Source organism: Mixophyes fleayi, chromosome 4, assembly GCF_038048845.1.
Source record: "Mixophyes fleayi isolate aMixFle1 chromosome 4, aMixFle1.hap1, whole genome shotgun sequence".
In the NCBI taxonomy this organism is placed as follows: domain Eukaryota; kingdom Metazoa; phylum Chordata; class Amphibia; order Anura; family Limnodynastidae; genus Mixophyes; species Mixophyes fleayi.
The window spans coordinates 202,765,988-202,790,229 of NC_134405.1; the positions used below are offsets into that span (position 1 = coordinate 202,765,988).

Consider the following 24,242-nt stretch of genomic DNA (forward strand, 5'->3'; position numbering starts at 1 on the left):
ATTTTAGATTGATACCGAACTTTTAACCACAATCGTTTTTTGGTGGAATTCAGTAAGGAAAATCCACTCATGTATATATTCAATTTCTTGCAATCTTATTAAATTATTGCTAAAAACACTTTATGACCAGTTTGGTAGATTTTTGGGTAATTGTAAAGTCTTCTGAAAAAAGCTAGTTATGATTTGTGTGGGTATGAAACATGACTAACATTTATGATGGAGCTGTTGTCGGGTGGAAATTTAGAAGTGGCAGTATGTAATATGTAAATTAATGGATTTTGATAGTTTTACAATGAAGTCAGTAGGAGAAGCGGTGGTACGGCTTACAACCATATACCAGCCCACTCTGACCACTGTGTTGGAGAGTGACCAGCCCAAAAAGTGCCAAAATAGGCTCAATGCAGGGTGAGAAAAAGTTTCAGTGACAAAGGATTTAAAGAAAAACAAGTATTATTTTAATTTTTCACAATAATTTTTAATAAAACATGGGCAGAAGGTACTGTGCCCAAATCATTATTTGTCTACATAAGGTTAATTTACTAAAAAGATTGATGGCATACACTATAGTATTGAATTAAAATTCATTGCCAAAACATGGTATCATTTTTAATTATAAATGTAGCACTGAGTTAAGCTAGGTACAACCTACAGAAAGTTTCTCCCCAGGCAATATCCTTAACGATTTTACCAGTGACTGAAAGTCCCGATCAGCATGACGATTCATGTGTACACACTCAGGCCCGTAGTGTGTAAGTAGCTTTATAGTAGTTAGTTTAGAATAAAATTATGATACACATTTTCATGGTGAAAATATTTCAGTCCACTTGACCTTTAGTGAACAGAATTATAATGTCTCTACATGTAAAAAAAAATTGTGCAAGCCCAATTCATGTGAATATAAGAGAACACAGATAACATCTAACTGTCTTTGAACAGCAAGATTAGGGCTTCATTTTTTAATCAAAGCTTTTAGCTGGCCGCACATGTTACAATTACCTATTTCAGCAAGATAACTCTGAGCATTTAGCCACACTGTTAAAACAAAGACAAAACCTTCTAATTTGTCCACACTTTAAACAGAGCGTGCAAAACATGCTCTCATAGTGTACTATGTACTTAATAAGTGTTGTCATAGAACTCCATTATATTCTCCTGTGCTGCAGGCAACGCAGAAAAGGCCACAGAGCTAAGCAAACGCTTGCCAAAAATGTGTATTTTTTAGACTATCAGCGTTTAAGTGAATTTAGCGCTTCAGAACACCTGATTTCAACACCCATGTGCACTAATCCCTCCACTAGAGAAAGTATCATTGATAGCTAGGAATTTGTTGTTGTAATTCGTCCCCAAAATCTTAGCACAGATCATACTTGCCAACTCTCCCGGATTGTCCGGGAGACTCCCGCATTTTGCGAGAGTCTCCCAGACGAGTGTGGCAATCTCCCTGATAGGAAGGGGGAAAAATTTAGTTTAAACGCCGCGATTCACCCGGAATCGCGGCGTTTAGCCCCGCCCCCACTGTAAAATGACGCGATTTGCGTCATTCCGTCACGGGGGCGGGGCCAAAATGACGCGATTTCGCAGTCCCGCCCCCTACACGCCCACGTCCCAGCCGGCATCTCCCGGAAAAAGAAAAAAAAATGTTGGCAAGTATGGCACAGATTCATTGCACACTTTACATATTGAGTAAAAGGATACACGACATGTAAGAAATAAATCTTTGGGTAAATATTATTATTGAGTTATTTTGCAAGAAAACATAAGTGATGGGGGTTAGGGGTACATAGGGGTAGAGGGTGCCGGTGTGCAACGTCTATTTTGAGTCCCAAGATAAACAATAATTACATAACATTACAAAAATCAAGTTGTACAATAGATCACTTAAAATATAGTAGCACAGAAATCTACATTAGGAGAGTGGATTTGGGAGAAAATGGAGGAGGAGATACTGATTTAGGGAGGTGGGATAGGGAGTGGGAAACCAGTTTGCAAACAAACAGTGTTTACAATATTCAAAAGAGGGATAGTTACATGACTGCGACTTGTTATCAGCAAATTAATGAGTCCAGACACCCCAGGTATTGAAGAATTGGAGGCAACGGTCGTGCAATACTGGTGAGGTGCTGCAATTTATATATCTGCTATATTTTAAGGATAAGTGCTCGTGGGGGGGATCTATTTTTCTCACGTAAGAGCCACGAGACATCTGGGGTTAAATGTATCTAGCTGAGAGTTTTCTGGCGGGTTTGCCTATAGCAACCAATCAAATATCATTTTGCAGAGTGTACTAAATAAATGATAGCTAGAATCTGATTGGTTTTTCAAACCCGCCGGAAAACTCTCAGCTTGATACTTTTACCTCCTAGCAGCTACTGTGATATGTGACCAATTAATATGTTAATGTTAATGTTAATTAATAGGGGGAGATCGTAAGGGATATTGGGCCAGTTTCATTAACGAAAGTAAAGCAAAAAAAGGAGTAACTTTTCATCCTGGTAAAACCATGTTGCATTGGAGGGGCAGGTACATTTAAAATGAAATGGCAGATTTATATTTGGGGTAAGGCAGGCCCTAGATCAATTTTAAACTTCAGTGTAGAAATAAAGCTATCACATATTTCTGTGCTATGTGAAAAAACAGCCAGTATTTAACTTGTGTGCAAAAGTTTGCATCCCTTGCAGTGTAACATGGTTTGTCCAGGAAAAAACTCATTTTTTGCCTTAATGACTCAGGCCCATTATGTGGAAGGTGCACTTACGTGATACATGTGATTAAGTGGTGAACCTCTCTCCAAAGGCTTGCAATTTTGGGACAATTCCGCCATATAATGGGCAGGTTGCCCTTCGCTCCACTGACATGCCAACAGGAAGTAGAAGCATTGATGTAAATGGCACCAAGTCTGGAGAGCACAGGTACCATTGGAAAAGAAGAAAAACGTTTTTACAAATTAACTGCTTTAGGTTAAAATATATTGTACAACGTGTCAGATTTGCTGTTATTATTTGAGACAAATTTTACAGGGGTTTGACCCAAGCCTAGCTGTAAGCCTGCACTAAATGGCTATAGACAGAGCAATATAATTGGACGTGTGCTCAACGTGAAACACCTCACTTTTTCAAGTACCCCCTTGAAAAAGTGAGGTGTTTCAGGCTAAGCTAATTAACTTTCCTACTGGCTTTACGCCATTGCACGGTCTTGTGCATCATTTCGAATGCTTAAAGACATCCTGGGCCTGATTCAGCACGTAAATGTCGGTACGTGCCGTACCTTGGGTTAAATTGCACTGCGCATGCCCAGAGACTGCAAGTACATCCAATTAATCTTCAAACACAAAGGATACTTCTCACAGGCTACATTGCACAAAGTCAATATAGCGTAAAGGCTGGGGAGGGCTGGCAGACTTCGGCCCGGGGGGCAAGCACACAGCACTGGCCCATAAGTAGCGGCCTAACCTAAAAGGGTTGTTTTAACTATAATATATTTATCAATATAAAAAAAGAGGTTATTTTAGTGTTGCTTAATCCAGCGGTACTTTTATTATTATAAATGTAAATCTTAAATAATGAAAATAAATAATGCAACAAAAATCAAACCTCCCTTTATATTGTATGTTATTTATTGTATATGTTCCTCCCTTTTTCACATACCTGTCTGATTATAATGGATTATATTCTGACACCCTGGGACCATCAATACTGTGGCGATCACACTCACACAGTCATTTGTTGCTGCAAGGCTGCTGTAGTCTAGGAGAGGAGCACTGTACACTGTCATTTCAGAAACGAGGTGTAGGCAGTCTATGCAGTCCGCACATAAGTGGCCATCACATACTGTTGGATTCGACCGCATCACCCATTGACAGAATATACAACTTGTAGTACAATAATCTGTCAATGGATGACACTGCCATATAAAGTAGTACATGATGCTGCTGACTATGCACGGACTGCATAGGCTCCTGCACCGAGTTTGCCACTGAACCACTAGGTTCTCTCCCTCCACAACGTACCTTTGTGGGAGTAGATGCTTCCTTTCAGTGGTTACGCATCACCGGTGTCTTCTGCTTGCTGGTCTTATGCTCCGTTGCTGCTTGGCTGGATCCTGGAATGTTGGGCTCCTGTTTGGATAAGAGATAGTTATTATTCACGTTTTGAGTAGTGAGTGAAGAATCTAGGCCTCCCTCCCCACAGACATTAAATCAGTAGCTTTTTCTGTTTAATAAACAGGCCTACTTCCACCCAATCAGCTCCAGAATGTAATTAATAGCATTTAAGTGTAATGTCTATTTTCCTCCATATAGCCCTGACATCAAATTAATAGCACCCATGTTTAATAATTAGGCCTCCTTCCCCCTAACCAGCCAACAATAAATTAAAAGCCTCCTTCTCCACAATCAATCCCCTATAATAAATTAATAACATTTAATAACATTCCCATTTAATAAACAAACATAACCCCCTCATCAGCCCAGACATTAAATTGATAACCTCTACATTTAACAAACAGACCGATTTAACCCCTCACTATCCCCGACATTAAATTATTAACATTCCCATTTAATACACATGTCAATTTCCCCACCAGCCCCACAATCAATTACGGGTTACAACTTTCCTCACATTTAATAGAGATTATTATTGCAAATTAATATTTTACTGATTTATTTTTTATATTACTTATGTTTTTATAGTATGTATCATACTATAAAAAAAATCCTCCCTTCTCTCCACCCTCCTGCCCTCTGGAATCTCCAGCCTCATCTTCTCATCAGCACCCTCTTGATCCCTGCCCCCCTTCTCAATAGCACCGTCTTCTCATCAGCCCCTTCTAGTCTCCAGTCCCCCTTTCTCATCAGCCCCCTCTTGTCTCCTGTCCCCCTTGTCATTAGCGCTGTCTTCTCATCAGCTCCTTCTAGTCTCCAGTCCCCCTTTCTCATCAGCCCCCTCTTGTCTCCTGCCCCCCTTCTCATTAGCCCCGTCTTCTCATCAGCCCCTTCTAGTCTCCAGTCCCCCTTTCTCATCAGCCCCCTCTTGTCTCCTGTCCCCCTTGTCATTAGCGCCGTCTTCTCATCAGCTCCTTCTAGTCTCCAACCCCCCCTTTCTCATCAGCCCCCTCTTCTCATCATCCCCCTTCTAGTCTCCAACCTCCCCTTTCTCATCAGCCCCCTCTTGACTCCTGCCCCCCTTCTCATCAGCCCCCCATTTCTCATCAGCTCCCTCTAGTCTTCAGTCCCCCCTTCTCATCAGCCCCCCTTCTCATCAGCCCCCTCTAGTCTCCAGCCACCTCTTCTCATCAGCCCCCCCCCCTTCTCACCATCCCACTGTAATTTACTTACCTGAGCTCTCTTTTTCCTCCTCCTTCTTCCTGCGTCGTCTGTGCTGGCTCCTCAAAGCAGCTCCTGTGTTCTGGGCCGCCCGCCCGCCCGCACCTACTATACTAACTTTTGAAAGAGAGCCGGCGCATCGGCTCTCTCTCACTGCAGTAAGAAAGAGCCGATGTGCCGGCTCTCTTTCAATAGTTAGTATAGTAGGTGCGGGCGGGTGGGTATGGCGGCCCGAAATGTACAATGGACGACCGGTCCGGGGGCCTATTGCCCCCCTGCCCCCCGTCCCAGCCCGCCACTGAGTAAGGGTGTGCCAAAAACAAGCGCATGCAGCAGCATCTGATTCAAGCTTTGGTCAGCTGTAAGGTGTTTTTCATTTGCACTAGCTATAAAGCAGATACAAGTGCTCAGTGATAGTGATGTCAGTCACGTATGCATGCTAGAACATGTGTTTGCAATTGATAGCAACTGTAAAAATGCATTTTATGTTCAGTAGACATTAATAACAGCCTGATAAACAAATTGCATCAGGGAAAGGAAAATGTTAATTAATGTCAATACTATATTAACAGGTGACAATAGTTGAATATTTTATTTCTTTCTGTGCATTCTGCTGGGACATTTTATTGCACAAATTTATATTGTACGTATCCAGCAGTGTGTTGTGTCTGCCTTAATACAGCAAGTGCCGTATATGCACACCGTACCTACACCCGTATACAACATGAGACGTTTCTTCAGATCTGTTTCTAGATGAATACGTTCGTTTTGCCTATGGTCATGAATCAGGCCTTCTATGTTCTACCTCTTCTGTTTAAATGCAAATAGATATTAATCCTTAGAATTCAGCTATATTTTCATTATAAAAGAAACAAAGTTCTGGCAATTCAAGGTTCTTATTAGCAGTATGCTATCAGTGCTGGCATAAGTCACCTTATCCCACCAATGGTGTAACATTAGGGTCTGGAACCAGTTTTGCACAGCTCTTGGAAAGGTGTTAGTTACTCTGATTTTGTCCTTTAGCTACAACACTGCATATCACCCTTTCATTATTCGTGTTGTCTGTTTCACCTATTCTAACTCACCATCCTTTGTCTTGGTTTCACAGTAAAAATAGAAATTAACTATAATGTTTTAGTCCCTGTTTGGGAACGTTGAGCCTGCAAACTCAATTTAAATTAATCTTTTGTGAATATCTTCAGGTTCAAATCTTGAGTCTTTTTAAGAAATTGCATGTCTGTCTTAACTGCATACCAGTTTCTTTTTAGAGAGGGTTACAAACACTTCTGCAGAAAATTCACATTGTGGTTTAAATATCTTCACATGTAGTTTTTGCCATGTCTAATAAATGCACCAAGTACTTGTCTCTACATCTCTTTGATAGGTAATAGATCATCTTTTTCTTCCAGCTTTAAGTAGGCTCTATCAATCAGTGTTGATGTACAATTGTTTCTTGTCATCCCATACTGGTTGAACATTGCACACATTTTAGCGCTTGTTGAGTACAAAGCTCACATCTTTTTCTCTCCGTATCTGTATCCCCATATAGTATTTCTAATTTCCATGTCCTTAGTTTCAAATTGTTTGTGGATAACTTTATTACCTTTGTGATTTCTTTGTCTTCTTGTGAGCTATGATCAGATCATCTACACAGAAAAGGAGGTAAATTCACTTTAATATACTTACAGTAGTCAAAGTGGAAATTTAGAAGTGACGGTATGGAAAATGTAAGTGAATGGAATTTGATAGTTTACAATGAAAGCAGTAGGAGAATTGGTGGTATGCCATACCATAGTATGCCAGCCCATTTTGACTACTTGGATTGGCTTGACTTTGTGTGAACCCTTCCTCTAACAAACCCTTGTTCATCTTAGAGTTCCATGCTCTGGGTAATTGCTTTAGTCCATATAGTGATGTTTGTAGCTTGCCAACAAAGGGCCTCAATTAGAGTCAGACACAAAGTCCGTTTTTGGCGCATCCTGCACATTTCCACTGACGTGCATGCACAGTAAGCCACAGTTCCGTCTGATTTTCAGCTTGTGTCTCAGTACGAGGGAAAGGGTGTAACATGGAGTTATGTAGGCATAACCATGATACTGTGGGTGTCTACCCGCAAAAACTATCCTAGTCGGATCAAGATGCAGGCGGAACACACGTCAAAAAAGACAGAAAAAGTGCGTCAGGTATTAGGTGGCGCAAGTAGTTAGCCAGCTGTGGGAACTGATCGCAGCTTGGTAGGGTATTACGAGTGGGACATAACTGGGATTGCATGCCACTCGTAATACCCCACCAAGCTGCGGCACACTACCACTCCTGCTCTTTCATGTACGTCGTAGACACACATTGCATCTGACTCTAAATGAGGCCCAAAGTCCTCTTCTCTGTTTCTTGCATATTCATCAGGTTGTAACATATGTATAACCCCTCATCATTTTCACCATTGAAGAAAATTGTTTTCATATCATAATGTCTCACTCCTTTCTTGCTGCTGGCTATGGCTATCAGGGTTCTGAATATACTTTGTTTAGAGATTGGAGCAAAAGTTACATCATAATCTTCACCATATTTTTGCAAATATCCCTTTGTGACTAATCTTTCCTTAAATCTGTGAACTTTGTTGTAAAAACTGTTTGCATCCAATTGCATTCTTGCCTGGTGGTAACTTTGTAATTTACTAGATCTGGAGCTGGTTGAGACACTTAATATATTCATTAGCAGCTTTAACTCACCTGCTTCTCATGGTTAGGCAGTCTTTGCATCGTCTTCCACTACTCTAGCTTGTTTTGTGATATTCTGTTTAAATGTAGGAAAGAATGCTCTTGTTCCATCTTGGGAATCTTCTAACTCTGGGTAGAGGTGCCACTCTCTCTCATCTTCAATAGCTATAGTTATATTTCAATGACACTTTGCTCAGTTTCCTGTATTAATCAGTGAGCTCGATGCTTAGTCTGAGCTAGTAATTTTGTGAAATTTAAGTGATTCACGCAAACTCTGCTTTCAAATAATTTAATATGCTGCTATTCAGACTTCCGTCTCATGAACTTCACAGATCATGTGGGGTTTTCTCTGTATCCTTACTCGGTAAACAATTATAGAGGTAACAGACTGTCATATATGTCTCACACCCATGTGTCAAAGAGCACACTTCACCCACTTTCACAGAGAGTACAGTTCTTTCTCTGCTATACCATTCTACAGTGGTGTATGGTACTGTGGTCTGGAACACAAATCTGTTCTTTTTCAAGATAGCTTGTGTCTTACCACTTGTGTATTCAGTCCCATTATTTGTACACAGTATCTTTGGCATTCAACCAAACTTTTTGCTTACTTGCCTACTTGGCAGCATACTTTTGCATTTCTCTGGTACTTCATCTTTACAGCGAAGAAGGTAGACTATTGTATTTCTTGACTTACCATCCATGAGTGTGAGAAAAAAATTTGTTTCTTCCTGAAGTCTCAATGCTCATTGGTCCACACACATCCATATGTATCAATTCCAGAGGCTGTTCAGCTCTGCTACTGTTGGTATTTGGAAAATATGTCTTTCTCATGTTGCCTTTCAAGCAGCACGTGCACCAATTAATCTTGATACCGTTAGTGAACTGTTCATTAACAAACTTCTGAATTGCTCTGATGGTTCTTATGGCCTAGACCGTCGGTTCCCAAACTGTGCGCCGCGGCTCCCAGGGGTGCCGCGGCGCCGGGACCCAGCAGCCTCCTCTCTCACGCAGCTGTCATATCAGTGACCACTGCTGCGTGAGAGAGGAGGATGCTGGGTCCCGGCGCCGCGCGGATTGGTAAGTGTTTCTGTTTTTTTTTTTTTTATGGCTGGCGCGTGGCAGAGGGGGCAAAGTGAGAGAGGGCAGGAGAGTGACAGGAGAGGGACAGAGGAGAGTGACAGCGTGACAGGAGAGGGACAGAGGAGAGTGACAACGTGACAAGAGGGGGACAGAGGAGAGTGACAACGTGACAGGAGGGGGACAGAGGAGAGTGACAACGTGACAGGAGGGGGACAGAGGAGAGTGACAGCATGACAAGAGGGGGACAGAGGAGAGTGACAGCGTGACAAGAGGGGGACAGAGGAGAGTGACAACGTGACAGGAGGGGGACAGAGGAGAGTGACAGCATGACAGGAGGGGGACAGAGGAGAGTGACAGCATGACAAGAGGGGGACAGAGGAGAGGGACTGCGTGGCAGAGGAGCTGTGACAGAGGGCAGAGGAGCTGGGACATCGTGACAGAGGGCAGAGGAGGGGTACAGCGTGAGGGGGACAGCGTGACAGGAGGGGGACAGAGGAGAGTGACAGCGTGACAGGAGGGGGACAGCGTGGCAGAGGAGCTGTGACAGAGGGCAGAGGAGTTGGGACAGAGGGCAGAGGAGCTGGGACAGCGTGAGAGGGGCAGTGGAGGGGGATAGCATGACAGGAGGGAGACAGCATGACAAAGGGGAGAGGAGGAGGACAGCGTGAGAGGGGCAGTGGAGGGGGACATTGTGACAGGAGGGAGACAGAGTGACAGAGGGCAGAGGAGCGTGAGAGGGGCAGAGGAGGGGGGACAGCGTGACAGAGGGCAGAGGAGGGGGGACAGCATGACAGAGGGCAGAGGAGGGGGGACAGCATGACAGAGGGCAGAGGGGGCAGTGTGAGAGAGGGCAGAGTGTCTGGATGCAGAGGGGGCATTTTTGCATACAACTAAATAAGCATTTCTGTCCTGACCTAAATACTTATTACAATTTTTTGACCCAACTACTTCTAAAACAGGCCTGCTCGGTAATTATTTTGGAGGGGTGCCTTTAAAAAATTATGGAGACTCTAAGGGTGCCACGAACTGCAAAAGTTTGGGAACCACTGGCCTAGACGTTGGTGAGGCACAGGGGAGGACTGGCAAATTTTGGCCTGGCAGGAAAGATTCAATTCAGCAGTCTGTTTTAAAGGAAAAAAAATGCATGTGGCACAGTGACCCAGCCAAAGATAGCCCACTATGGGACTGGTCCGGGGGGCAGATGCCCCCCTGCCCCCAGCCCAGCCTGCCCCTGATGAGGCATATGGATGCAGTTCATATGTTGTTCCTGCTTGACAATGTTGATCCCTTTTTTGACTTAAGCTAGTACAATTTATAAGTATTTTTTTCTTCCACAAGAGTCTTGACTCCTTTTTGTGATGATGCAGCTGTTATGTTTGAATGTCACACCATTGTCTTGGTATGTGACTTTCTTCAATGACAACAAGTACATATAGTATTTACTGGTATCTTTACGGAAAGTGTAGGGGAGAATGGGCATTGAAAGCAACCTCACCTATTCCTTAAGCGATTATATAGTGTCCATTACCTAAGGTAACTCTTTCCATCTTACTTTGGTCAAGGTCAGCGAAAAAGCTCCTATCATCTACTATATAAAAGCCTAGTGGCGTGTGTCTGTGTGTGAAAAAAAAAAACAAGCTGCAGCGCCACTTGCTGGGCGAAGTTATACACTGACCTACTAAATTCTTAGTGTGTGTGGAAAAAAACTCAGAAGGGGCTGAAATTTGGTATACTAAGATGTTTTTAATTTGTTAATTTAATTTGTTAATTGTTAAAAGTGTTTATAAAGATTTTAAAAAAATATATATATATATCTTGAAGGAGAAGTGACAGTTGGGAGTGGTTGGTGGTTGCCGGGGGTGACAGTGGGGAGTGGTTGGTGGTTGCCGGGGGTGCCAGTGCGAGAGGAGTGTGATACTCAGGACCACTGAGAGACATCCCTGTGTCTGGATAGACATCTGGATAGATGTGGCGATAAAGATGAAGGATGAGGTGATGGAGAAAAATGATGAGTTGGTGACATGTGGACAAAACCACGTTAAAAAAGGGCGCTTGCGTCGGGAAGTAACGCTCTTCCCCTGAGGAGGCCTGGGCTATGGCCCAAATGCATGACAAGAACCTTTTTAACACCTTAAGTAGCTTGATTTGACTAGAATGCATGAGTATCATGCACGGGTTAACTTGTTAGATATATGACTCGTGGGTAAGGAGACAATATACCATGCATGCCTTGATATCTTTAACACATAGTGGTGTTTAAGGCAGCCTCAATAGCGAAGTTGTCATCCCTTTTATTACAATTTTGGCCTTTTCATGGTTACGTTTTCATTCTAGCTTTCCAAATTTGGAACTTAACCTTTAGGTGACCAAGTCTCTTGAAGAAAAAAATGAACTTGTTTCACATTGCTGACTATAGTTGTTATCCCAATCTTATGTCTTTAATCTCAATCTTGCTCTGGGCATATCTTCAATGCCAACACTCTGTTTTCCGCTTGTATTCACCCACACGCTTGCTTTTGACATGTTCTTACGTGAGCTTGACGTCTAGTTGAGCATCAAGTGCGGTAACAAGTATCTCATAGTTGTCTGGGAGACCGCTGAGTAGCAACGCCATAACATGGAAACATGGAAAATGTCTACAAAACACATACTACAGAGTATTTACTGCAATAAGCATATTAATAAACATTGTTTTCGAAAATTAACTCAACATATTTTAATCAGTGATTTCTAGTGTTTTTAATAATACCAATTATGTATCTTTGCATCTCTTCATCTAACTTGTATTTACAAAAGATCCGGGTACCGATGCTGTCTGGTTCAGATTAACACATTTCACTTTTGCGCAGATACCTTGTTAATACATTGTAATTGAATGCATGTTTGTAGTACTACACTATGTTATGGCACCTCTTTTCACTTTTGTGATATATACATATATCTAATATATATAAGCCTAGCGGCATGTGTTAGTCTGTGTGTGAAAAAAACAAGCTGCAGCGCCACCTGCTGGGTGGAGTTATACACTGACCTACTAAATTCTTAGCATTATCTAATATTATAAAAGTAAAAGCTTAGCGGCATGTGTTAGTGTGTGTGTGTGTGTGTGGAAAAAACTATTTTAACTTCCAGTAGTAAAGGCTAAATTTACGAGTTGAGGGGTCAAACTCATTTTCGTGAGGTAATTTTACCTCATGAACACACATTAAAAAGGGCGCTTGTGTTGGGAAGTAACGCTCTTTCCCTGAGGAGGCCTGGGCTAGGCCCAAATGCATGACAAGAACTTTTTTAAGACATTAAGTAGCTTGACTTGCCTAGAATGCATGAGTATCATGCACGTGTTAACTTGTGTATATATATATATATATATATATATATATATATATATTATATATACATATATACATGTATATATACTGTGTATAATCGAACAACTGCACGCACAACTTCAAGGAGTCATCCTCTGGGGTGCTCCACAGTAGCAATGTTTTCACAAGGGCTAGCATATATTCAAGATAGAGAGAACACTCACCATTTTGATATAATCCTTTTATTTCAATCCGATATTTCACGTTAGGTCGACGTTTCGGTCCAGTCCCATGAACCTTTGTCAAGACAAGTGTGACATGAAACAGTGTGAAGACAAACAAACATAAAGTATGGAATTACCTGGCTTTTACAAACCACCAAACACTCATCAGCCGGGGCTCGCTTATACTGCATCAAGGAAATTCTGTGTGGAATGTATTATTATTATCTTTTATTTATAAGGTACAACAAAAGGTCTGCAGGGCCATACATGACATATATGGAAAGCAGTGATCCATTACACATTGCATGATACATGAAGAGCAAAATACAAAGCCCAGATATATTGAATAAACAAATATATGGCTAAAAGCTATGTAAAAAATGGATGCACAGCTCTGTTGCTTTACGTACTCTGCGTTTGTACTGAGCAGTTGGTGTTTGTATCTTTGTCTGGTGTATATTGATATGACAATTTGCTTATCGAAAGTCCGCCCATGTACTTCCAGTCTGTGCGCTCCAGGTTGGAAATCATATTGTTTGTTCTGCCTATTAGATATTGGAGCTGTGCATCCATTTTTTTACATTCCACACTGAGTTTCCTTGAGCGGTATGAGCCCCAGCTGATGATTGTTGGTGGCCTATTAAACCTAGGTAATTACAGGCTTTATGCCCTAAGCCGTGGTGAAGGGCCTAATTATAGCATAGGCTGATGTGGATTCTATGTCATTGGCAGCACAAGAGTTAATCCAACCATGCATGTGGCAATTTTGTAAAGCTATTTGTGTTTTAGACCAAACTAGCTTGATATCGTCTGATGTGTGGACCCTAAAATGATTGAAAATTGTGGTGCTGGTCTGAAAATCTAGGTAGATAATCGCTTCATGTCTATGTGCATCTGCTCCTCTTATATAAATCAACTAGACCAGTGGCGCACGCAGGGGGGTTTCTGAGTCTCTAGAAACCCCCCCCCCTGCGCTAACTAAGTGGCCACTGTCCTATACAGCAGCCGCGGCGCTGTCAGAGAAGCGTCCGCGGCGGTGCTGTATTGTATACAGCAGCGCTGCAGACGCTTCGTAGACAGCGCTGCGGCTGCTGTATAGGACAGCGCTGGCGAAACGGAGTTCCTGCGCGGGCGCATGCGCAGCAGCTCTCTCTCGGTTTTTTGGGGGTTTTTTGGGTCGGCGGGGAGAAACCCCCCCCTCCGGACAATCCTCCATGCGCCCCTGTAGACCACCACATATTTAGCCAGCTCAAGTAGAGCTCTGACTCCCTTTAGTTTGCCTGTTAGCTAGTTATCTTTGATCAGTGACAAAATCAACAAAGTTTGCTACCTTATCACAAAGGGTGGCAAGCGAAATTAGCAGAGTCCTCCATGCAAATTCCTGACTTTAAAGGAAACCAATCAATTAGGAGATTCTACCAGGTTACCCAGAAGCATTGCTCTAGATATGACCTTTTAAAAGTTAATAGAAACTAAAAAGACAGGAGGCATTGCAGATTTGGAAATTCTATAGTTCAACTTTTATTTTGTCATTAATTGTTTAAAGTAATATTTACATACTTACATATATTACTGTAAGCAAATATTCATTTTAATGTACTTTTCTATATATATTCAGTAAAACATGTGAACTTAAGTTATTCTCTACAGTTCTCAGCACATCTTGCTTACATTAACATGAATGGTTCCTTTGTCACTAAAGTAAAATATTTAGCCAGCATCCAATAAAACAGCACAATCAGTGACTTAATTATCATTAAATAAATAGATGTAAAAATGTACCCACTCCGCCCCTTTAAGTAATTTTCATCATTTTGGATTATTAAATGAATTTTGATTGTTTCACATCACCAATGTACCTACTCTGTAAGGAATCCCCTCGCTCTGCCCATGTTCTTCTATTACCCACTGCAAGCTCCCACACACCCAGGCAATCTGGCAGAAATCTAGATATACAGATGCAAATCAAGGAGCACAGGGATTTTGTGCTGTGTCTCACCCATTTTGTACTTTGTAATGGAAACCATCTGTGTTCTACAATATTATCTACAACATATTTCAGAATTGCATCCCTCAGAATCTATACTAGTAATTTAGTCACTAGTGAAGTCAGGCTCACAGGACTATAATTTCCCACTTCCAATTTTGTTCCCATTGTAAATATTGGTACAATATTTGATTTCTACCAATCTAGTATCACTGACCTGGTCATGTGCCACTAGATAACAAATAGTGGTCAAATAAATAGTGGTTTATCAACTATTGAACATAAGCATCTTTAGCATAGTTGCATGAAAGCGATCTGGGCTAGGTACTGTATGTGTAATGGTGTATACAGGCAACACAACCTGGCATTGTTCCTCCTTTGTCAATACAAACAAACAAACAATACAAATACAAACAATATATAAAAAACATATTAGTGGGATCAGCTGTCTCTTCATCTACAGTTATTTTTCCTAGTTCATATTTCAGTGGCCTAATAGTATCAGCTTCATTTTTCTATTTATGTACTTAGGAAATAATTTTAGATTAGATTAGTTATTGTTTTTTGCTATGCTAAAACTCTGTATGTTTCCCTAATGGATTTTTAGTTCCTTCCAATTTTTTACATTTTAAACTTTCTACCTTATGACCTCCAATGCTTTCTTATTTAACAACATTGGTTGCCTTTCATTTCTAGAAATTAATAATAATAAAATAATTTTATAATTTACTATTTGAGTGCCATGTATTTATTTCAAAGTATATTTTTCCAGTCTACAAGCTTCTCTGAGTTGGTTAACCTTTGCTCATCTACAATTAATAGTTTTTTTACCCCCTACAAAATATTATATTTAAACCCATATGAAATGTTACCATTTACAATCCTCACCACCCTCACCTGTACATTAGATATAATATCTGTATGGTTAGATAGTGCCAAGTCCAGAAGGGCTACCCCTCTAGTTGGTTCTTTCACCACTTACAAAAGGCTGTCGACTTTCTTTGCCACAACCACTACTTCCATTGTCCCAACCAGGGCCTGATTATTCAATAGTCCAACTAGGATGCACAAGGTTTTTGGGGTTTTTTTGGGGGGAGGGGGGGTTAAGAATTGCAAAATTGTGACTGGAGTAGGTAAAATAAACTGAAATTTATTTTAAAATATAAGAGAATAATTGTTCTGCAAAGTAAAAAGAAAAACTGAAAGAAAAATGTTTTAATCTTGACATATTTCGCTGAAGATGATGAGTTATCCATCGGCAGGCGCTTGAGGATAAGGAGAGGAAAGGATAGCGACAGGCGTAGGGGTGACAGCCCCCTCCACTTCACTTCTTCACCCTCAGTAGCGCTCATTCATGCCTCTGTTCTGCTATACAGTTCTGATTTTAATGACAATGAAATGAGTGACAAAGATTGCAGTGACCCATTTAAAAGCCAACTGGAGCTGAGTTTAGAAAATTTTTCCCAACAATTTAGCAACACCATCCACAATATGTCAAATGCAAGTACCTGGGAGACAGCAGACTGTTTGCCATTCACTGTCCTGGTGACAGATTACTATATCCCCCTAATAATTGAGATCCATACCACTAGCACATGCCTGGCCTTCACTAAACTCTTGTTCCCACCTTTACTGGAACAGACATCCCCCTGGTTGCTAGAGGAAATATCCTGTTCCACCTGAATATCAGACAATTTGGCATATTTTTTGGGATGTGTTAACTCCAAACTAACCTCCCTGACACTATTCCCTTTTACCTTTTCTTATAACTGGTATTCAGATATGGACCTCAGGATCCTGCTCTTCTTTATACAATGACCCTAACCAGTTCCTGCTAAATGACCTGCAAACTTCTCTCTGCATTATCAATGGCCTTCAATGTTGCAAGTTATTAATTTAGATGCAAAATCTGGGCTTACAGATGTGCAAGTCTCTCACATCTTGCACAGCCATATACACACTCGAACAATTGTTACAGAAGTGCATACACAGCACACAATGTACACTGGATGACATTGCTAATTATCAAATGCATACAGACTGTAATATACATAAGCTGACTGTTTTTTCATGTAGCACACAAATATCAACTTTAAATTTCAGAGTACAAATAAGCTATCAAGTATTTGTGTGCTATATGAAAAAACAGTCAGTATTTAACTTATGTGCAAAACAGAATACTAATTTGCACCCCTTGCATTGTAACATGGTTTTGTCCAGGAGACTTAAATAAGAAGTTTCTTCAGTTAAGATTCTTAATGAATCAGGCCCCGTATTATTAACAAGTCACATTGATTCAATATATTTTTTTTTTCTGTACATTCTTTTGCAAATTTATATTCCACATAGGCATTAGATGTATCCTGTAGTATCTTGTGTAGTAGAGCACAGCAGACCTACACCCAAATTCAACAGCGCACATATCTTGAAATCCATTCCTTGATGAATTTGGACGTGTGCAGAGCTGAAAAATGTGCGTTGTAAACCAAACGCAGGTTGTGTTAAAGTATGAATGCCTTGATAAATCAGTCATCATTGAGAGGGCACAAGAGGATAAAAAAAGTAGGAGAGACAAGGGTGTCATCAAACGCAGTCATGGCAGACCCCTCCTCCTTATCATCAGTGGCACTCGTTCATGCCTCCGTTCTGCTATACAGTTCTGACTTTTCTGAAGACTCAATGAGTGACAAAGATTGCTGAGAACCTTTAATAATGTCAAGTGGAGCTGAGTTTTGAAAACACTGTAACATAAACATTGCGCAATCTTACTGTGTACCAAACCTGCCTTCCTCTGACCATTCTTTTTACCAGTGAACTTATTTAGGTCTGCCTTCTTTTCTAGCTGTTGCACCCTGTTTCTGAAATCACACTGTTACAGGGTAGGATAGTGAGTATAAGCATATGTGAACAGGTGTACGCGTCATATCCCAATATGCAACCAGTATAGCTCTTAGAGGAAACATGTTTCCAAGGTGACAGACTTGCTGTCAGGTCACTTGACTCTAGCGATGGGCCTAAACGTTTAGTTAATTCTGGAGTCCACAATGTAATGAAGCGAGACTTCACTTCTAGGGTTCACAAAAATAGTAAATGTGGATTCAGCTGTCAATGTGAAAGGTGGCAACTGCAAAGTCCTCGGTGATGTTACATCCGGTCTGGACTGCCACTTGATTATTTTAATAATAATATCACTTAAAAACTAAAAGTGAGGCTAAAAAGGAGAATAACTAAAAAGGAAATAAAAAGACCAAATGGTGCAATCATGACCAATCTATCCAACACACTTCTCAATGTGCCAACTTATTTTGAATATCACCCCCTCTGCTTCCCAGGGTGACATTTTCTATGGCCTTAAAAGTTATAAACAATGGGTCCACATTATGCTCAATTTAGAAATTATATTATATTATAAATATGTTAATTTTATGTATGTGCACTCTCTCGGTGGTCTAGTGGAGGCACTCGCAACAACCCAGAAAGAACGCGTCTTAGACTACCAATACTCTGTTCCCAAGTCTTGAAGGATTCTAATAAACCTTGATTCCTAGGAGGCCAAGCATCACAGTGGAGCTCAGTAAGCTCCAGATGCCAGTGCTGCCAGACTGCATCCCCAATCTACTGTAGCCGAATTTGGCTCGGATGTGGCACTTAACCCTAGTGCCAAAGCTGTGGAAGTAAGTTTGGGTGGAAAATCTAAAGAATAGATAGTTTAGACTATATGGACAGGGGAGAGCAGACCCTCTGTTATTACAGTTAATGTACAATTGTACAATGTCCAGGGCTTGTGAATGGCCACCCCCAGACCTGTGTGAAAAATATTACAAAAGAAGAACTGGTAGTCAATATAGACTATTAGGTTCTTGTGGTTTATGTATGCACTTAAAACAGCTCTTAGAGGAGATAATATAGCAAATAAATGCAATTACCATTAGATACTGCTAGTTCCTGTGATGACACTTGTCCCTACCCTAATGTGTTCCTATGACCAGCAGATTAAACTTCACATATTAATCCATTGTTCTGCAAGGAGACCAGCCTTCTGCCAGGTACCCAGCAGTCCTGATCCACAGGAAGCGGCTAGGAAGATTTCACCAAAGAGCAAATGGCAGCTACACATTGCCCAATAAGAATGAGTTGTTCCATGTGCCAGCGAGGGAGACATGTGGTAGCAGTGGTTAGCCTCCTACAACTGAGGACTCCACAGTGGTGTGCAGTTGACACTCTCAGTGATTGGCTGGCTTGGTCAAACTGCACCAGTAGGAGTAGTCAGTGACTAGTTGCATAAAACCAGTGAGACCCCAAATGGTGAAGCTGGGTGGTATAGCAAACCCATCCAATCACAGTAGTACTATGAAGTAATAATATACTAGTGTTAGAGTACCAATAGACTACTTACTACTACAAAATAATATTTTAAAGACAAATTATAATTGTACCACCATATCTTATTATATATTACAGTAACTAGTGCTTGAAAAAGCGGTGTATGCAGTGGTATGCCATCCTGACCCTTCTTCTACTGCCTTTATTTTCAAACTATTAAATTATATTCACTTACATTGCTATTACATTCTTCATACTGCTACATTTACATTTCTATACTGTCACTAAGTTTATACTTCGATCACTGACAATGACTATAAAAAGTATTCACCTCATCTGCATTTTTGTTTGGTCAAGGAATCAAACTGTATTTATTCAGGAATTCAAAGAACAAAGGTTTTTCTTAATTAATTACAAGTAGAAACAGACAATAATTAATTATCCCCCCTTGTTTTAATACTTGGTAAAAGCACATTTAGATATCACTTTAGCTTTCATTACAGCTGCATGTCTATTTGGGGAGGTCTCCACTGGCTTTGCTGTTCTGTCATTTTTTGGCCATTCTTCTTTGCACTATTGCTCAGGCTGCTTTAAGGTACATACGGCCCTGTTGGTAAATGCAATTTTCTAATCATTACATATATTTTCAATAGGATTGAGGTTTGGGACTGGTACTTCAGGTCATGGATTTTGTTTTGTATTTACTCTGTTATGACTTGCTTGCTCACCAGACTACAACAGGTCTCCCCCCAAAATGTGTCTATCTCTTACTTACTTGCATCATTTTTTTACGTTTTCCAATCCCAATGAATGTTGTCATAGGATTCTTTATGGTCTTAGTAAGAAGTGTTTTTATTGCAGCTCAGTCTTAGACAATGTGGGCAGCATGTACAGGATGGGGTGACAGAATAGGCAGAGTATGCATTTACTTGCGTAGCAAAGGAGTAAACTTGTATGTTCATGTTTCTAAGGATCAAAAGTCTTAACTTGAATATCAAGATAATAAAATGGCAGCTGAAACGTCAAATATTCCAACATCTGGATAGATATAAATGTAACAAAATGAACAGACATGTGACCCTGGATCTATTTTATCACAATCTATTTATGAAAGCTATTAATACACACTTCCCCATCTTGTAGAGAAAACCAGCCCTCTCTTTATTCATCGGGTTCTGCCTACTTGTCATTATTGGGCTTTTATTCCTATTGTAAAGGACAGCTGAATTCTTTCACTAATGTAACCAGATTTCAGCGTCTGTGAATTAATGGTGCTTGTGTTTCTGAAAGCATAGAATACACTGAATAGTTGTAAAGATGATAAAGGCTCCAGAATGTATGTTTTATACAAATCATAAAATAATTACAATGGCATTAGTTAATGGTTTTTAGATGTAACAAAAAAAATACTGAAATGATTGTTGGAAATGCATGTATTAACATTATGTTTTTGATTTATACAAATTCACAGATTGTGTTTTATGTTGAATATTATTTTGTAGAATGAGAAAGACACAACAGGAAATATTGAAATTAATTTGTGTTATGCATTATATATACTACATAAATCTCTGTTGTCTAAGTAATAACCCCATGAAGTATTTACACTATGGTCTGTGTCACATTTTGAAATAGGTGTCCTCTAAACCACTGTCTAGAAAATAGACTTACATTCTTTACATTACATACATGTTACTATGACTATACTCTACTTATACAGATAGCATATTTAATAGATACCATATCATAGGCAACGTTGGGTGACCTTTTAAAAGACAGTTGTTGCTCCTAGAAAACCAATATAATCCCACTAGAACTAGTAAACTTTAAAGGGCTGGAGTTACAAGCATATAAATTAAAGAAATAAATCATGTTATATATGTTAGGGGAAATGTGTTTGATTCAAAATTAAGTGGGAGTACTAGAACTTTAAATGTAGGAGCCCATGGTGTTAGGAAAGTTAAAATGAAGAGAGAAAGAGGAGATCATTTTAACAGCTTGCCCCATGAATTAGTCAGATAAACTCTTAGTTTACCTATGGCATAAAGAACTGCATACTGTGAATTATAAATATGCATTCAGAACGATGGGGCTACTTAGTGTATGCAGCAGCCAGGGACTGAACACAACATCTCCATGCCCATAGCAAAATTTGGGGGAGGGCCTGACGATGCCCCCTCCGAGCATGCACAGTGATCCTCTGGTTTGTAAAAAAGTGGTTTGGAAATTAGATTGTAAGTTCTTCAGGGTCAGAGACTGATGTGTCCGAATTAAGTGTTCTGAATGGACAATGTTGTGGAACATGCTGGCACTATATAAATAAAAATAATAATAGGATATAGAAAAAAACAGTCAATCACAGGCCAATAATGCATACCTCAAAATTGTCCCAATTTAAACATTAAATCGGGACAAGCCCAACATCCCGATTAGACTTTTGCCCTAATTCAGGGACTAAGGGGAGATATGTCCCTCTGAGTGATGTCCCTTCGATGCCACGCATTTCAGTGGCAAGTGTGCGCTGCATCAAAGATGTGTTATTAGGCTAGGGTAAGGAGGCTGGGGAGAACTAAGCTCTTTCAATGTGCTTGACATTCCCCCTGACACGTCCCCATTGAGTGTCACGCCCCTGTGCGACACTTTGTCCTGACTCAACATTAATAAATGTTGGGAATTATGGATAAACTAGTCACCCCAAATCCATCTGCAGATACCCTTTAAATAAAACAGGTAGAAGGAGTAACGTGTCATTTTCAATAATGTAGAAGTGCCATCTTTACAACTGGAAGTAATTAAACTCAAACTGGAAATGGAGAATATGAACTATTATTAACATCAGAGCTTATATAGGGTTATTAGCAGAAATAATAAATTAGCCACTCATTACTTTATTTATTTTGCAGGACTGATAGTTTGTTGTTTGTTTTTATGAATACCAAAATGCCTATAACCAAAGGTGGAATGAAGACTAGGAAGACTGTAATTGTAAAGCACTGTAGAGTTTTCTGACATATATACAAATAAATGTTAAGATATTAATAAACAGATGAAAGTGGGTCTATTGTACAATGTGACCTAGACCCCGAAAAGCATAATGTAAGCCAGACACATACATGGGAAATAATAGCTCTGTATAGTACACTAGCATACTTCATAATGGATGCTTTTAAGTTGAACTGTGATTATACCACTCTGTATGATATATTTATTAAATGGTTTTGGTTGTGGCATTAAAATTGTCCTTTAAAGAGAAGGAAAGTGTTAACTAATAAAACATTTTCAAACCATTCATCTGTGAATGTGTAACACGGATATAGTTTAATTTAATGTCCAATAGTTTTATTGCGTCTTTTAATGCAGCGTTTGTCATTGCTTAAAACATGAAAATCAATAACAAGATGAATATAGCAGAGTAAAAAGGCTTGAGGCTTTAGGTGATTGAGAAAGATAAGGAGAGATGTGGAGTGGTGCTAATGCATGCAGGCAGCAGGTGAGCGGTGAACTCAATAGCCTCCTGTTCTCTGATTTCAGGATGCCAACAGAGCTCGGGGCCAGTGAATCCTTTCCCCATGCCAATGCCCGGTGCAGCAAGTCTGGGAGGACAAGGGGGGGAATTACTGCCACATTTCCTCCTGGAGCCTGAGGATGTCTTCATTGTCAAGAACAAGCCTGTGACCCTGAGCTGCAAAGCCACCCCAGCTACACAAATCTACTTCAAGTGCAACGGAGAGTGGGTCCACCAGACTGACCATGTGATCCAGCACAGTGCAGACCGCAGTACGGGTAATACAGGGGTTACACAATACTGATACAGTCAATACCACTGTCCTTGGCCTAAGGCATAATGGGTACAAAGGCAGCTCTCTTCACACTTTACACATCATTGTTTTTGCTGTTTTATTTTGCATTTTAGTTCTTTTTTATTATTGTATTATTTGAAAATCATAAAATGTAACCTTAGGCTCAGTTAAGGCAAAACTATTTTCAGTGGTTGCTTTTATAAAGATGGTTGGCAGTCGAGGTTTGGTGCAGTGAGAGGGCATGGGATGGCACACATACGTAAATCTGATCGATACTACCATATACTCATGCAAAGGTGTTGACTTAGATTCCCCATAGTATGGATGATCTGGCGTGGGTCAGGTCTGGGCTACAGATATACTCATGGTAACCCCACTAATGTAGACCTCCCCTCAATATGTCTTTAACGTGGGACATGTTAAACGCATATTATGCTAAAACATAACTCCTTATAAAATGACACATGTATGTGTTTATTGTAGAGTAGTATTTCATGAATATACTGAGAGTAATCCCATATCTTGGCAATTCTTTATTGACAGTTTTTAGTATGGTAAAGCTCAGTTAGTATACTTAATTTTCAAGACAATATGCCTACTAGGGGCAACGTTCCGTTTAACTCTAGGCTGATATGTCATGTTAACTTGATGTAGAAAGCTTTAAGCAACACACACTCATGCTAAATATATGCTGATAAATGCAATTGTGCAGAATGACCTTTTATAACATGTTCACTGATTATTTATAGAACAAGTGAAAATAAACCCTACTTACAGTATAAACAGATACATTGACCTAGCTCTGAGAAAACAGTTTTTTTTTCTTATTTTTCCTTTAAACACCAATGAAGGCCTATATGTGAAGCAATACCTGCTTAGTGCAACACTTTAGTATATGCACAACAGTACTTAGCTTTACAGCTCCACTTATTCACTATTGCCTATCTCTATTGAGAACAATCATGGCCCATTTAAACAACTAGGGACACATGTAGAGTTGGACAAGTACATTTGATTAGTGAATGGTATAGAAAGGACAGGCAAGCATAGAAGAAGTACAATAAGGGTGTTTGCACACCTTACGCACTAGGTAGAGGTGGAAGCAGCCGGATATTCGACTGTCAGTTAGGTGTATCTATTGTGGCAACTTCAGCCCTGGTGCAAGATTAGTGCTGATGATGATAATTATCAGCAAGGACCGTGTTAGTAAATTAAGAAAATGTAAATAAATGAATATTTTTGTTTTTATAAATAGTGTGTAAATCCACTCCCTAAATGTACTACCAGCACTAGTGTTCATAGCCTAGGCTGGTCATGGCAAAATCAAGGTGAATAAAAGCACTGAGTCCAACAAAAATGTGATACATCACTAGGCTATCACAGGCAGGGCTGGTGCCACTATAACAGGGAAACTCGCAGTATGGGATCCCTCTTCCATAGTGACAAACAGCCCCAGCCCGTTCAGCACCGGGCTGAATTC

At 40.2% G+C, this 24,242-nt stretch overlaps 1 protein-coding gene across 4 annotated transcripts in view; it reads left to right on the top strand.

Moving 5' to 3' along the window:
* UNC5A (unc-5 netrin receptor A) overlaps positions 1–24,242 on the top strand; it is a 281,379-nt gene that overhangs the window by 128,115 nt on the left and 129,022 nt on the right. For 3 of the 4 annotated variants that reach the window (XM_075209143.1, XM_075209141.1, XM_075209144.1), the window contains exon 2: positions 22,494–22,745. In XM_075209143.1, coding sequence (XP_075065244.1) covers positions 22,494–22,745 — 252 coding nt within the window. The remainder of the gene's footprint in view (positions 1–22,493; positions 22,746–24,242) is intronic. The other variant, XM_075209142.1, reaches the window with a different exon arrangement.